The 16,268-nt window shown below is 44.7% G+C and overlaps 1 protein-coding gene across 2 annotated transcripts in view; it reads right to left on the bottom strand.

Moving 5' to 3' along the window:
* Window positions 1-16,268, bottom strand: part of LOC146829075 (glycine receptor subunit alpha-4) — a 787,414-nt gene that overhangs the window by 178,427 nt on the left and 592,719 nt on the right. For both annotated transcript variants that reach the window (XM_085606653.1, XM_085606652.1), the window contains exons 5-6: window positions 10,729-10,811; window positions 7,948-8,085 (exon numbers count right to left, since the gene is read on the bottom strand). In XM_085606653.1, the coding sequence (XP_085462779.1) occupies window positions 7,948-8,085; window positions 10,729-10,811 (221 nt within the window). The remainder of the gene's footprint in view (window positions 1-7,947; window positions 8,086-10,728; window positions 10,812-16,268) is intronic.

Here is a 16,268-nt window from a genome sequence, read left to right as displayed (position 1 = left end):
GTCGTCTCCTGTCCTCGAGTTTAGCCATGTTATAAACGGTTCCCAAATGCCCTTGGGTCGGGACTTGGCCGGCTGAAGTTCCCAAAAGACAGACAACTGTGTCCTGCAATAGGTTACGTTTGTGACCCAATCTTTTATCAACGGGGGTCTGGCCACTCCCCAATGTAGTACTATTTGACGTTTGGCCATCAGTAGGAGCAACCTGGGTAGTTTACGTGTCTTAGGGGCCACTGTGTCCAATATCCCAAGTAATGCTGTGAGTGGCGTGCAGGGCAGGTCCAACCCAGTGATGTGCTGTACATGTTGGAAAATTTCAAGCCAGAAGTTCGATATGGGTCTGCAGATCCAAGCTAAATGTAAAAAAGTTGCATGAGGAGATCCGCATTTCCAGCAACCGTCATCTTCACGAAGTACCATTTCATGTAAGTGTATGGGTGTCTAGTACAAGCGATGGAGGTATTTAAAGTGTATCAGCCGGAGACGGTATTTGGGCGACAACCACTCCAGCTAAGTTTCCATTGTTCATCCGTTAAGGGTGCCCCCAGCTCGCACTCCCACGCCACATGCGAAGGGGGAAATATGACTGGGGAGGTCTTTTGTGTGTGTCGGTATATTCGTGAGATAAGCTTCCGTCCTGACTTCCCGGCTACCAGGTTTTCAAGCGCCGGCAGCACTTGCGGAAGCACCGGGAATGTTGGAAACCTGCTCGGACAGGAGGCGCGAAGCTGGTAGTATAATAGCACATCTAGTGCTGACGGTTCTGCAGGGGAGCACATGTGTTGTAGCGTAAAAAAGGCATCATCAGGATAAAGATCTCCAACTAGTGCTAAGCCATGTACGGTAGTGCGCTCTCGTGCCTTGCAGTCCATTAAAGGGGGGAACATGGGGTTATTGAGTAGGGGCATGGATGGTGCATAGAGTACCTCCAGGCGTGCCCATTTACGTAGGCCCTCCCAAGCCCACCGCATGGCCTGCACAGTGTCTATTTCATCACGGGGGCACTTGTAGGGTTGAAATAAAGCCGTAGATATCGGAAGGGGGGAGGCACGGTCAATTTCTATGGACAGGTGAGGTTGATAGGGTGTGAGGTGGACCCAGAAATGTAGGTATTGCGCCTGTGCACTGTATGCATATAGGATGAAGTCCGGAGCTGCCATCCCCCCTTGTTCCTTTGGTAGTGTCAGAATTTCCCAGGCAATCCTTGGTTGTCCCCCCGCCCACACCAGGTCGACCATGAGGGATCTCAGTCATTTAAAAAAATGCATTGGGAGCGGAAGAGGCAGATTAGCAAAGAGATAGAGTAATTTTGGCAATATTATCATTTTAGCTACCGCAATGCGGCCCGCCAGGGAGAGCGGGAGAGACTTCCACCGTTTTACCCTTTCCTCAATCCACACTATCACTTTCCCATAGTTAGCTGTCCATATTTCCTGCAGATCAGTGCTGAACCATATACCCAGATACCTAATTGGGCCCGATGCCCACACTAACGGGTACTCGTTAGTAAAAATCCGAGTTCCGGGCGTGAGCAACACCGAATTGCTCCAGTTAATGTGCACTCCAGAGAGCCCACCGAACCACCTCTCTGGTCATAGGTGCTAGGTTGTCTGCCGGATTAACCATGTAGAGCGTGATGTCGTTCGCATACATGGACAATGGACACAGTGAGTGCCCTGGTCGTGAAACCAATCCCCCTGTTCGCGTGGTGTTGACGCAAACGCACCGCCAGTGGTTCTGTCGCAATCGCGAACAGTAACAGCGACAGGGGACATACCTGCCTAGTGCCACGTGTTACGGCAAATGGCTCAGAGATCAGCCCATTAACTCGGAGACGCGCCGTGGGTCTTGTGTAGAGAAGTTGGATTTGCCTGATAAAGGTCGGACTCAAACCTTTTCGTGTGAGTAAGGGAAACAGAAAGCTCCATTCAAGTGAATCAAATGCCTGCGTGGCATCCAGGAGAGCTGCAGCAGCGGAAACATGTATTGCCAAATAGTGCAGCAGTCCAAATAAAGTTCTGAGATTGTGCAAAGTTGCCCTCCCCGGCACAAAGCCTGATTGGTCCGGTAGGACTATCATTGGGAGTAGAGGTTGAAGTCTTGTGGCCAATAGTTTCGCAAAAATCTTGGCATCTAAATTTATAAGTGATAGTGGACGATAAGACTGGCATTGCTGTGGATCCTTGTCCAGTTTGAGAAGGGCTATTATGATTGCCTCTCTCATCGATTCAGGGAGGCTAGCATCCAGTAGTGCCTCCTGGTATTCCTCAAGGGGGCAAGTTCTGCAGAAAATTCTTTATAAAATTGCGCAGTAAGACAGTCCGCTCCCGGCGTCTTGTCTGCTTGCATGCCGCTGATAACCCGACGTACATCCGCCACCGTAAACGGCAGATCAAGATACTCCCGATGAAAATTGTTAAACCAAACTAGTGCTATAGATTCTAAGTATTCCTCTAGCACTTCGCTCGGGGGAGTCACTTGGGATGTGTACATCTGTGTGTAGAAGTTGTGCATGGTATGTAGAATGTCCGGTGGAGAGTGTACCAGGTCATTAGCTGGGGTGTGAAGTGCTGTGATAAAGGTGGCCCCCCTGGGTGGTTTTAGAAGATTCGCTAGTTTCTTCCCAGGCCAGTTTTCCTTGCCATAACTCCTCGCAATGGCATACTGATGAAGGAACTTAGTTTCCCTGTCAGCTTCCTCCCGAAATGCGGTCAACTTGCTATGAATTTGTCCCAAGGTTCCCGCTGACGGTGTTGTGTAATATTGCTGTTCCAGTGTGTGTATTTCCGATTCCAGACGTCCCAGTCTGCCACGTATGTCCCTGAGCACCCTGTGTTGCCCTGCTATACAATGGCCTCTGATGACCACTTTAAAGGCCTCCCATAATGTCCCCACTGTGTCCACAGACCCTGTGTTCTTCTCAGAGTATTCTGTGATGTGCGATTGTAGTTCCCCCCTGAAGGCTGAATCCAGCAGAGCGTGGGATAGCAGGCGCCATGCAAAGGCTGTAAGGTTGGGGTATCCTGAGTGTTAGTGGGACTGGAGAGTGGTCAGATAATGTGTGAGCAAGGTGTGACGCGTCTGAGACCTAAGAGTGCAGGTCAGGGGAAGTAAGCCAAAAGTCTATGCGTGACCATGCATTATGCTGGTGCGCAATACAGGTACCCTCCCTGGAGTTGGGGTGAAGGCTCAGCTAGGTGTCTATTAAGCAGTAATCTTTTTTGATTTGGTGTAGGACTGCTGCGGCCTGTGGGTGGTGGATGCGCGAGGCCCCCAGTCTATCTGCGCTCAGGGACATGACGGTATTAAAATCACCTCCCCATATGAGGGATGCATCCCCCATGGATTGCATAGTGTGCCAGATATGGTGAAAGAAGTGGGCGTCATCTATGTTTGGCCCATAAACGTTTGCAAAATGAGAACCTTTTGGTGAAACCACACCCCCAACACCAACACATAGCGCCCTTCTGTATCGCTGGTCACCTTCAAAGTTTGCCAGGGCGTTCCCTTCTTTATTAAGGTAGCAACACGACAGGAATAATTGGAATTGCCTGAAGTAAATACCTCACTCCACCTATTGGATCTCAACCTATCACCAGTTACACATCGTAAATGGGTCTCTGGAGGAGGCAAATTGCGGCTGAGTGTCTAGAGAGGTGAGACTGGACCAGGCGCATTTTCCTATGGTCATTCAAACCACGCATATTCCAAGTGAGGCACGTTAAGGTAGACAGGTCAACTGGAACGAAAACATGACCCCTATGCTGAACAGTCCTGCCTCTAAATATGTTTCCTGTGATGCTACAGGCTTCTGTCAGGTGTGTGATGGCAATCTCCAGATAGTGTGAGACATGTCCAAAGATCATCGTTACAGTAGTATTCTGCGAGGCACATTGCAATGAACACTAAACCAATAGGAACAAACCCCCCCATCCACTACAACCCCCCAATCAGGTTGAGTTTCGAAACTGCCCACCCTCTAGAATCTAATACCCCAAACATTCTCAGAGATAGGGAATTATCCCAACGGGGGTGTGAGGTCACCGGCATACTGCCCTGTCTCAGCCAAGCCTCTTTGAACTACCATAAATGCGTTATCACAACTTATATCTAGAAAACAGAGCAAGAGCATGTGGAATACTTTCATCCCCAGCTGCGTGAGGGGGCCAACAGAATGAAGGGCCACTAATAGATCAAAAAATGTTACATCAGTCATTGTCATTTAGCTGACTCTGTGATGAGGTGCCTTGGTCGCGGTCCTTGTCCCGCTGTTTTCGTGTTTGTTGCTTGGCGAATTTCAATGCAGCACTGGCATCTGTAAAGAAGGAAGGCTTGCCAGTGGTATGAACACGAAGTTTGGCAGGATAGAGCATGGCATACGTGATTCCGGCTTTCTGGAGCAGTTTCTTTGCCGGAATAAACTCTCTTCTCGCAGCCTGGGCCGCCTGCGTGAAGTCGGGGTACAGCGAAATTACGTTATTTTGATACTGTAGAGTACCGCATTCACGCGCCAGACAGAGGACTGTGTCCCTGTCTCTGTAATTGAGAAGCTGTGCCAGTATTGGTCTCCGAGGGGCGCCCGGCTGTGGCCAAGGACCCAGTGTGTGGTGGGCCCGCTCCACCAGAAACATGGTAGAGAGGTCCGACCCAAACAGATCCTGGAAGAGACCCTCTACATACTTCTCCATGTTTGATATGTGTGTTGATTCCGGCATTCCAGTCAGGTGAACATTGTTCCTACGTGAGCGCACTTCAAGGTCCTCATTCCGCGCTTTTATGACCTCCAGTACCATGTCCATACGAAGAATGTGGCCCTGCGACTCGACTTGGCAGTCATCTATGTCAGAGACCCTGGTTTCCAGCTCATTTAGCCGTGATTCATGTTTGTTGACTCTGTGAGATACCTGGTCCATTCGGACTGCGAGAGAGTCAATTTTAGCGCCAATTTCCTTTAGACACCCTTTTACATCACGAAGCATGGTTCTTATGTCCTCATCCTGTTCCGGGTCCAGTTGAGTTTCCGATACTACTGTCTGTGAGGTTATGTCTCCGTCAGCTTGTCGAGTGCTGCGTTTATCAAAGCTTATCTTTGGTTGTTTAGCATCAGCCTTCTCCATCGTGCTACTAAACTGCGGTAACACCTCCACGAGTGGGCTGGCCAACTATCCGCTAGCACAGTGTGGGGGAGATAATGGTGTCTCTGGTCCCCGAGGCAATCCTCTTGCGGGCTGTATGATCCGCCCAGCATGGGCGGAGTGTGTGCGCACTCCCACACCGCCGTCCGCCCGCCACAGGGCAGCAAGATTAATTCACCTCCAATAGGTCATACCGGTGGGTTTGGGGTCCACGTCTCAGATGCTCCACTAGAAGGCCCACGCGGCGGCACTGCCGGCGGGGGGGTGCCACACTCAGCAGCCGGGGACAGTTACATCTCAGCCTTCAGCACCTAGCTCTGGCCTCCAGGACTCCCCGATCAATCTCCCTGTGTCCCAGCAAAGCAGAGCCACGGGTGTAGCGGGACCGGAAGCGTGCATCGATGGCTGCGCCGATAATATGTCTGGGGGCGCAGGGCCCGCAATGTTGATGCCGATATTATTACACTGTCCCCAACTTAGAGTGGCGTGGTATGTGGGTCCACATGCAGGTCTCCTTGCCCCCGCACCAAATCAGGTTTGGGCTCCCTCGGCAGGACGGGAGCGCCTTGGGGCAAAGTCAATTTGGGCCGGTGCAGCTCCCGGGTCTCAGCGCCCGTCTCCTCCTCTCACTGTGATTTTAAAGTGTCCAGGCTAAAGGCCGCGCATGCGGAGAAGCGCCCGACGGGCCTTCGGCTCCTCAGTCTCCACAGCGGCACAGCATGGCTATGGACCCCCCCCACTCAGACCATCTTCCGGAGGTCCCGAGCGAGCCGGGGTTCCTCCGTCCGCACTCACCACGGGGAAAGCATTGCAGGGGTTGGTCCAGGCCCCCGGAGATCGTCTCCCCCACACCGCCAGCAGTCACAGCAAGTTTCCAATGCGGGCGCACAAGTCGTGGCTAGCGGAGGTGTCCCACGGCGCAGCGATCGCCTACCAGTCACTTGGCGGCCGCAGTCATTTCCTCGGGCGCCATGCTTGCCAGCCCTAGCCAGTCTGCCAGCTCTTGTTCGGTGTACAGGTCGTTTCCACGCGAGGTACAGGATCGATGGGCGCCTTAATCAATGCAGCACAGTGAACAGCATCCAGTTCCGACTCGTACTTTGTAGGATGGGTGGTTTTTCGTCGGATAAATGGCGGAGATTGTGCTCGGCCGGCAGAGCCCCTTTACCAAGCGGCCATCTTGCAGCTCGACTCGGTCACGCCCCTGTTGACCCAGATTTAGGCTAGCACTTGCTTGCTGTTCTTCGTGAATAGCAGCAATTTGGTGGAATTGAGTATCAGGTAGGTCTTGGACATCTGGATCTAGGAGAGAAAGAGGCAGTGTTTGAGCTGTTGTATGCCTGGAGTTGATGAGATTGTTGTCATCGGCGTACTGATGAACCTTTACACTGTTATTTGTGAGTAGAGTCCAGTGGCTTCATGTAGAGGTTGAAGAAGATGAGCCACAATATGGAATGAAGTAGGACTGCACAAAGGGCTCCGTAGATGACAGGGATTTTCTTGGACCTGGAGGTGCCCATGTGAATGACCTAGTTTCTATTGAATATTCTGGAGAAAAGTCAGTGCTCTGTTGAGAAGGTACAGTGTGTACCAAGTATGCCTAACATCCACACCCTGCACCCTGTAGATGTGTGCAGTGGAAACTTTGGACAGGAATCAAGGTATATTATAATAAAACCCAACCCATCACTCTGAAAAAACAGCTTGTTGAAGGGAAGTGCACATACTAGAATAATATTTATTTAATAGAGCATCACAATTTTTTATTTCATCAATGATATCTTTAGGGATATCTCCATGATATCGCAATTTATATCATTGCTCATTTTGATGAAGTGGGAAATAACAGCTGCTTCAAACAAGAGAAGATTAGCAGTCTATATGCATCCATGTTTCTATATGTATTTTTTGTAAGGACATCCAGATTTTAAATGCCAAAGGCTGAGCTATGAAGGGTCTGTGGGTAGGGTTATCAGCAAACTGTTCGTCTGATGTGATATCATTTGTGAGGTCATGAATAGTGTGTTAGAGGGAGTTATGGATGCAATGCAACTTTTAGTCAATTTGTTTGGATTTTCATAATATATTTATGATATCTTGTACCCTCAATCCACAGTATCTTCTAGACATTACCTTCTGGTATGTCTAGCAGATATTGGGCACAGGGTGTGGCCTTTGACCAAGACCTGCAGCAATATCCTGTCCAAAGTTCCTGCTGGGAACGCTACGGCTTCTATGAGTATGGAAACCATGCCCACCACTGGGCAAGCTATTTCTTCCACTCCCACCTATCGCACAGTGATAGAAAGTTCAGCCTTTAAAATTGCAGCATCTCTATTTTGTTTATTTTACGTGTATGAGAATAGATCTGTGTGGTGTGACCAATTACACAATTGATACTAGATTTTCTCCTGTTTTCAGTCAAATCATAGTTTTAGCAGTGAAGTTCGATTGCAATTGGCCTGGAGCTCCACTTCCATTAAAGATCCCTGAAGGACAGGGTCAAACTCCATCTCATCTTGTTCTAGGGAAATCATGACTGTATTGTATTGATATCGGCCTTAATTTCATACACCTGCTGTTACTCTTCACATTTGTGAAAGGACAAAGGCTTAACAATAACTCAGCTTTATAAAATATATGTGCTTCACATTCAGTCCTATGGTCAATATTGTATATCATAGGATCGGCCATGACGCAAAATGTTGCACAATTTTGTGCACCATAGTGCCACTGCTGAATGTGGTACCAGAATATAAATTAAACATGATAGTTCAATGTTTACCATTAGTAATGGGAGTTAGACGCCATTTACCTGTGTTGTAGTGTTTTGTACAGTATCCCAGATCCATTTCTGTCTTCAGGATAAACTGAGGCAGAGTCAACCCCTCTGCCACCTGGACAGGTCCTTTGTCCAGCCATTCAAATATGAGGTCATTCATAGTGTAGCCAACTGAAAAGAGAGACACGGAAAGAGAGTTAATGGTAATAGGGTAATAAATCGTAGACCAACAAAGGAGAGAGAACAAACATTAAAAACATCACCAGAGTGTAAAAAGCGGAAATGCAATAAATAAGGTGTGGTCAAGATCTGGTGGAATGAGAAAGTTCCACTTATTTTTTTCCAAAAAGTGTTAACAAATCTTTAGAGAAAAATGTGACATATACAAGGGCACTTACAATATAAAACAGCCTAAAACGATAAAGACTAACTTATTGGTTTCATGTAAACCATGTTTCCCAAGTACAAACTAAGAATCATATTATAAAGCACAAGTTAAAGCCCATACGTTATTACTTAAGATTGGTTTGAATTAAAATTGAAATGCACTTTAACGTCCATAGCTTTGCAGGCGAATTAAATACATTTCTTCTCAGTCTCCAAGAAGGATTTCTCTTTCAGCGTGTTAAACCATTTCCTTCCTAATCAGACACAGTGGCATATAACATGTACTATATCATGTACTCCAGTCCCTTGGGTCTCATGCAACAATCTTTGGGTGCATTTTATTTATTCGCACAGAAGTGGACTCTTGTATTGTTAGGTTTACAGATGCACTATGATGTCAAAATATGTTATCATGCATATCCATGCATAATGTTCCATTTTTGGCCAAAACTTCCAGGAAACCCCAAAATCACACAAGCACAATATTTAGACAAATTCAGTTTGGTTGAGGGTCCTACTCAGTGGCATAGCTAGACTAGTTGCTGTCCTGTGGCTGTGTGTAAGGGCTGTCAGGGGGTGCCGGTGATGTTGCAGCTAAGATCAGGGCGACTGTAAGCCTGGGCGGTAAATTCCGTTCCGCTCGCTGAATTTGGGTAATTTCACGTTCCGCGGAGAACGTGGAATTGCCTAAAATTCTGCATTCCACGGCTTCGCAACATTTTTTGCTTGTTCGCATTCTCAAAATGCGTGTTCGCGAGATATTTCCCCCTGGGCATGCAAACAGCATTCGCGAACAGGAAAAAAGCATCGCGAACAAGCAATTCCAGGTGTTCGCGGAATTTCTGCATGCTCACGGAGATTTTTTACCGTTTCGCGGAGCTTTGGTTAGCTCGACTACGCAAATTCCGCCCACCCCTAGCAGACTGCTCCCCCAATCCCCTTGCTACGCAACTGGCCATACTGTAGAAATGTATTCATAAGGCCCAGACGAAATTTTAATTACGCTGGCGTAATCAGAGTAATTTCAGTAATTCCATGTTACTCTTTGATGTGGAATTACCAATATAACAAAATGATGCTCCCTCTCGTAATTAAATGTAATTTGGGGAAAAACAATCCTACCACGACAGCACATTTAGCGACCATGTGCGGCCACTCGCTATTGGTGATCAGCTGGATTTCGCACTATTTCTCAACACAAAATGAACCCTTGGAACCATTTTATACACGAGGGTGCATTTTGCACTACATAATTGCACTAGATGGCAGAATTGAGTTGGGGGGGGGAAGTCTACAGCACATTTAGCACTATTTCATAGTGCAAAATGCCTTCTCGCACCCATTTTGGACACAAAGGTGCATTTTGCAATAAGATAATAGCACTAAACGCCAGAAGTAAGCTTGGTGAAAATCCTACCCCATGAGCACATTTAGCGAACGCCTACTCGCGCTTGTCATTCATGTTCTGTACCACAGGTAGGGGTGAACTTCTGCTATAGACAGGAAAAAGTCTCCAACTGCATCTTCGATGGGAATGTTTTTTCCTAATGTTTGTAAATAACAACAAACATCCAGTCTCTCACTCATAATCTTCAGTCTACTGTCTCTGTTCTGTAGAACACCCATACCCTATCTCTGTCATTAGATTTTCCATATATATAATAACAAAATGTTAGTATATTTTTACATCAGTCTTCAAAGACGATACAAAATGGCGGACGCGGTGACTGAAACCGGCGCCTCACATTCGTTGACAAAATTGGAGAGAAGGAGATAAATAGGAGGCGCCAAAGTCACCCCAGCAATGCCACAGCTATTCCGAAGGATAAATCCACGATTTCCCTGAGTGCCAGACACGTTGGGAGTCTCATTGCGGTAACTCCGTACCACGCCACCCGGGAAAGCTACGGAAACGCCGCCATTGTCCGCGGGCGCTAGCCACGCCCCTCATTTTTACATCAGTCAATCATTTGATGACAGCAAATTCGTAAAAAAAAAAAAAACCTCTTAAATGTTCAACTGACTTTGAAAATCCGGTGTATGTTTTGTCTGTGATTTTACATCTCCGTTTCTACTCCGGGAGTTTGACAACATTGTTCCCCATGTCTCGCCCAATCTTTCCTTGCTGCATGATTCATAACCACACCTTATTAACCTTACTGGAAATTATTATTTTAATAGATGATTTATATTTGAACAGAGCAGATGAACATGGAGAGCAGCGCTTGACGTTGGTTACACAGAATGGAGCTTTTACCTGCAGCGCCACAAAAACAGCGTTTTTGGAAAATAATTAATGGGAACACAAATTTAGAATAGTAAAATAATCTAGACCACTCTAACTGTCAATATTTAGAAAATTAGAAGGTTGTTGTCTTTTAATTAAACCCATCCAACAGCAGAATGTGAAAAAGTGAAAATACTTACAGCTCTCCAGTTGCATGGTACATGTTTGGATGTCCATGGGAAAGTTCTTTAAGTCCATTGGGCATGACAGGATTAGGGTCAGCCTGTGAGAGCAAGAAAACATATGAATTTAGTTGACCTTTTTTACAAATCAAAAAAAAAGATTGGTTGAAATAATGAATAATCGGAAGTGCGTTCTTTTAAACTATACCCTGTATGATATATAAATGCCACATGTTGATTCTCAAATATTTAAGCACAAATATTATAAAACATCAGCCAACAAAACATCTTGGTTCATCACACAGGAAGTTTTTTAGGTCTGTCTTGACACCACAGCTGTTGCCAGAGCATATGAGATCAACAGAAAAAAGAGCTTTAAGAAGCACCGAGGGAGGGGTTTTGGCTCCACCCACATGCTGGCTGCCTCGAGCAGTGGTTCTTAACCTGTGGTCCGAGGTTCCTGATGAATCGTGATGCTGACTCAGGGAGTCTGCAACTCTTTTACAACATTAAATAATATAAAAATGTATCAATTTAAATAAAGAAGTATAAAAATTAAAGAAGCAAAATCGAAAATGTGCAAACATTCTATATTTGTTTCCCAAATATACAAAATGATTCAATATTTGAGCGTTTGATTGGTTATACTTATTTTGATATATTGTTTCCAGATTCAAATCATATAAATTGCTTAGGCAAGGGGTCAGCAACTTCCATTATTGACTCAGTGGGGGGCCACCCGGATTCCAGTAATGATTCAGTGGGGTCCGCGGAAGTCAAAAGGTTCACAGCCATTGACTTAGAGTAAAGCAGATTCTGTAGGCTTCTGCTGAAAAAGATGGCTTGTATTGCATGTTTTTTACAGGAAAGTTTATGTGGAATACAGCAGGCCTGAGTTGGTCATGGTGAAAAGCCATTGGTCAAACATATAGTCCTGATCTGTTTCTTATAAAATGCTATGTAAAAATCAGTCGGCCTAACATGTTTTTTATGAAAAGTATATCTTAAATCCATTACGTTCGAAGGGTGGATTGTTAGTACACTGTGTTAGTTTTGCTACATGAAATCTGACTTCTCCCTTTAACAAACCCTGGAGGCCAAAGATTTACAAAGTGATAATCCTTGTTAGGATCTCTTGTGGACATGGGAGAGTTGTATATTCCTTTGCCATATATTTGCATGGTTATGAGAGTATGCCTATTAGTTGCCTTGAGGGAAAGCTTACCATCAACACCGTAGGGTTGAGTTGGTTATGGTGACAAACCAACGATAACGTTTGTAGGCCTCAAACCTGATTGGTTGTTTGAGAAAAATTATGTCTGATGCCATAGTTCTGATCTCTTCTGCTTATTATGTTATAAAAATGAAGTTTGACTTATTTATTATGAAAAGAAATTTTAAAGCCAATATGCCTACAAGGATTCATTTTTATTACACCGTGTTAAAGCTACAGAAATGCATTTTGCTACCTGTGATTCACAGATTACCATAGTAAGCCTTGGTTTTGGTGTTGTCTATCCTATTTGGCAAACTCTGAGGAAAAGAAGATTTAGTAGAAGATTTGCACTTTGAGAAATGTTGATTAATCTTATTAACAGTGGCGTAACAAGGTGCAGAGGGCTTTAAAGCAAATAAGAAAAAACGGGTTCCCTGTCCATTGGTATGATAGTAAAATGAAGAAATCACTTGGGTACAGACGGCCCATCGAATCCCTGGACCTAGTGGCACTGCACTTACAGCACTATGGATAAATTTACCCCTGCTTGCTAACCCTTTTTAGGAGGATTGTATATTGTTTTGGCAACTGTTATTTTTCACATTTGTGTATTTTTATGAATATGCCTAATGTTGCCTTGTGGGAGAGCTTATGCTCACTACAGTAAACCTGAATTGCTTATGATGACAAGCCAATGATAAAGGCTGTAGACCTGATTGGTCCATTGAGGACAGTGTATGTTATATGCCATAAGGTTTATTATCAAATGTTAAAACAAAGGGAGCAGGTCTGAATTATTTACTGTGAAAAGATTATGTTAAAGGCGATGGTAATTGCATTATTTGAAGCAAATTATTGTGCTACCATTCCAAGAGGTCACTATGTTTAGAAGCCTTATGTCAGCCATCTAGGTTCAAAACAGCAGTGATTGCACTATGCAAAACATAATGTTGTGTATGATTGAATGTATGTGAAAGGCAGCAAGTACTGTGCAGGTTCAAAGACACAGTTAACTTGTGATTTGAGAGGTAGCTGGATTCTAAGTGCGACATTTCCAACATGGCTTCCCAGTGTGATGTTTATTGAGTGGTCGTCTTCGAATGCTTTTTGAATCATGTAGAATTGTTTTACTACTTCAAAGTAGCTAAAAGGTTGCTTCTAGACCTGGAGGCCATTTTGGAACTTTAAAATAATGATACAGTACTAATACAAAACGGCTGCAAGCAGCGATGTTTCATTAAATTTTTTGTTGCAAGCTTATACCAGCCCCATTTAGGCTGTAAAATACTTACCTTTTTCGTTTGTTCTTTTATTTCATATTTTGTATGCTTGTTGTATTTGTGTGCTTTATTGTGGGTAAGTAAATGGGTGAATGCAAAAATGGGCCAGTGGGTGGATAAAAGGATGCCTTAGTGCATGGATAAGTACTGTATGGTAAATTACTGATTGCCTAAACTCACCAGTGTCTGAATAGGTATTTTCAGTTTTATGCAAGATCTGTTGGCATTGCCAGTGCTTGTTTATCTCCATAAATCTACATATTAATCTGTGCCTCATCATAAGAAAATATCAGCCTTATCGGAAAAAACATCCAAGCGCTCATACACACAATACATCAGGTTACCGGGTCGAGTAACTATAAACCAATCTCAAAGTGCTTGATTATTTACTTGCCGCCCAAGGTATTTTGGTCTGTTGCAGCATAGAAGCTTCTGAAAACAACTGTTTCCTCGTCTAGGAGATCGGAGAAATCCCTGTGTTGTGTGTGTTTGGGGGATTGGTAGGGGGTATCTTTCTAGTATTTTTCTTTTTAGGGTAAGACATTTATTTTCGAATGGCAAGGTGTTTTTCTCCGTTTATGGTCATCTGCGATTGACAAACACAGTGATTTCTGAACAGGGAGAGTGCCTGCTCCGGAGAGCCTGTTGTGGGACACATTTCCTCGATCGGTAGTTTGGTAATTCTATGATTCTCTGAAAAGTGTTTTAATTTGGTTTCTGACTTGCGATGCAGCGCGCGCAACGAAATTCGTTTTATTAATTTAAATGTGTACTTACCTCCGTTCATCCATATTCCGGTGTTTACATTTCCCCACCCTGCCCCTCCCCCGCCCCACCTCACTGCCCCACCGAACTCCCTCCACGAGCCGCTACTGGTTTTGATATCAGGGAACTCAGCAGGAAACCATAAAACAGGTCCACAAGCAGCAACAAAATGCAGCCCACACACTGATCTGTGAGACCAGCCTACCAGGTACTTCCTGCATACCCGATAGGCCAGTCCAATCCTGATCTATATCAACATTGATATGTGCAAGAAACAAAACCTTGTCCAGTTAATCAATTTGGTGCTCCTAAATTCAACATTGTTGCACAGAAAATGAAATGTGTAGGCGTAGTCACATGACTTTGATACACTTATCCTGGTTCTGTGTGTATTTCCTCCTGCAGATGAGAACATGGTTATTACCTAATATGTGGTTGAGGTGGCACTTGGGAAGACAGTGAACACTCACAAAGGCATTACATTGTAGGCATTTATAAGCCCTCACAATGTTTTTGATGCCAAATTTGCATCCCTACAGTTCGGGAAAAAAGGACAGCAAAAGTGTGTCTAATGTGTATGGCAGGCACCCTTCCTGTCTCATAGGAGTGCGTGATAATGATGAATATGGTGTTAAATCCTACATCCAATTACAGTTTACGTGCAGTATTTATTTTTTATAAAATACGAGTGCAAGATTTGCCGAACTTCAAGATTGCCTAGTCTTCACTCCAAGTCATATGTCTTTCTTCCTCCATCCTATGCATTGTATCTTTCATCCATGCTTTCTACGTTTGTTACTATTTTCTACCCTTTTCTTCCCCTTTCTTTCTTGCTTCTCTGTTTTTGCCTCGCTTGCTCTTGGTCAAAGTCTGATGATGAAAATTTCGTCCCACTCCTCGATTTGAGCACTGTTTACATGGTTCTTCAGGGACAAGATCAAAACACTTCTTGTTGGTCCTGTATTTCATTTCCTGCTTTATTTTTTTTTCTCGATTTCCAATGTCTCTTCCATATTTTGTTAATATTTCTGGAAGGTCCAATCAGCATTCATATAGACTTGCAGAGACATCCTCGCAGCCAGACTTCTCGCATGGCTACGAAAGAAGGGAGACCAAGAAGTACCAGTGAAAAGAGGAACTCTGGAACATAGAATTCAAAATGGTGCACACTTTTAGGTTGTGTGGGAATGGCATAAGGCGTTATCAATGATGTTAGTCTCTCTCTTTTCTATCTTTTGGTGCCATCATAATCCTGAAATATTTGTATAGCTGGCTGCATGAAGAATGTGCATTGTTGGTGACATCGCCCAGCTGCCATCTTTTGTTGGCAGCTGTGGCATTGACTGGGCCGCGTTTTGATCTGTATCCAGTTGACAATCAGTCCAAATGATGTGTAATTCTCCTCTTACATTACTGTGTACCAATCAATGCATCGAAAAAGTAGTGTGATGCAGTCGGGGGTCCTCTTTCTCCAAACATTGTGTTCCTGTATGTGCTGAACCATAAGTAGTAAGAAATGTCACCACTTTGTGACAGCCACACAAGACTGTGTGCAGACGATAATCTTAGGGTACCATTTAACCTGTTGAAGCATTTGCTTGCGTTGAAACTGACTGGGTGTTTTTAAGCACGGCTATCGCTGTATTATGTTTGGAAATACATTTGTACCCATGGCAGCATTCATGAAGTGCTAGTTTGTAGTGGGGGGCTTTTGGGTGTGGACACTAAGAAAGACAAGACCCATTTAAATGAGTTATGTGAACTATGTTCCTCTGTAGCATAGACAGAGAAAGTTATTGCAAAGCTTTTACTGATGCTGAGTGGGCTCCACGTTCCAAGTGAGCATGTAACAAGCAACTAAGCGACCACTAAAGCTGTGGTGAAGGAAACATACACAATGAGAGGGTGGGGAGCTGGATTGGAAGCTTTGTTTTCGCTCCTCAAATTTGGCAGGTGATGGAACTTTATTGAATTACAGCATCTTCATTGGTGTTTATGATGCCAATGGGAGGACATTGCCACTCATTAGGAGGACCAGAATTACAGCCTGGAAAGTGGCTTTTAGATCTGTTTTATTTTGAATAGCAGAAGAAAGCTGGCATCAGCCTGTCAGGCTGTTTGGTTTTCTTTGCAAAGTGTGTTCTAAAGTAATGTTCAATACCGATAATAAACCTATGTGATTTGGCATCGTTGGAAATTAAGGGGGTGCTTTCCTTCGTCTTCATGACAGGTAACTACACCTGGAAGTGCAGTCACAGTTGCACTAACCTGGCAATCCAGATCAAACAGCAGCGATG

The sequence above is a fragment of the Triturus cristatus genome, chromosome 5_2 (assembly GCF_964204655.1).
Source record: "Triturus cristatus chromosome 5_2, aTriCri1.1, whole genome shotgun sequence".
Lineage (NCBI taxonomy): Eukaryota > Metazoa > Chordata > Amphibia > Caudata > Salamandridae > Triturus > Triturus cristatus.
The sequence above is the reverse complement of the archived record's forward strand: the minus strand, read 5'-3'. Positions and strand labels throughout refer to the sequence as shown.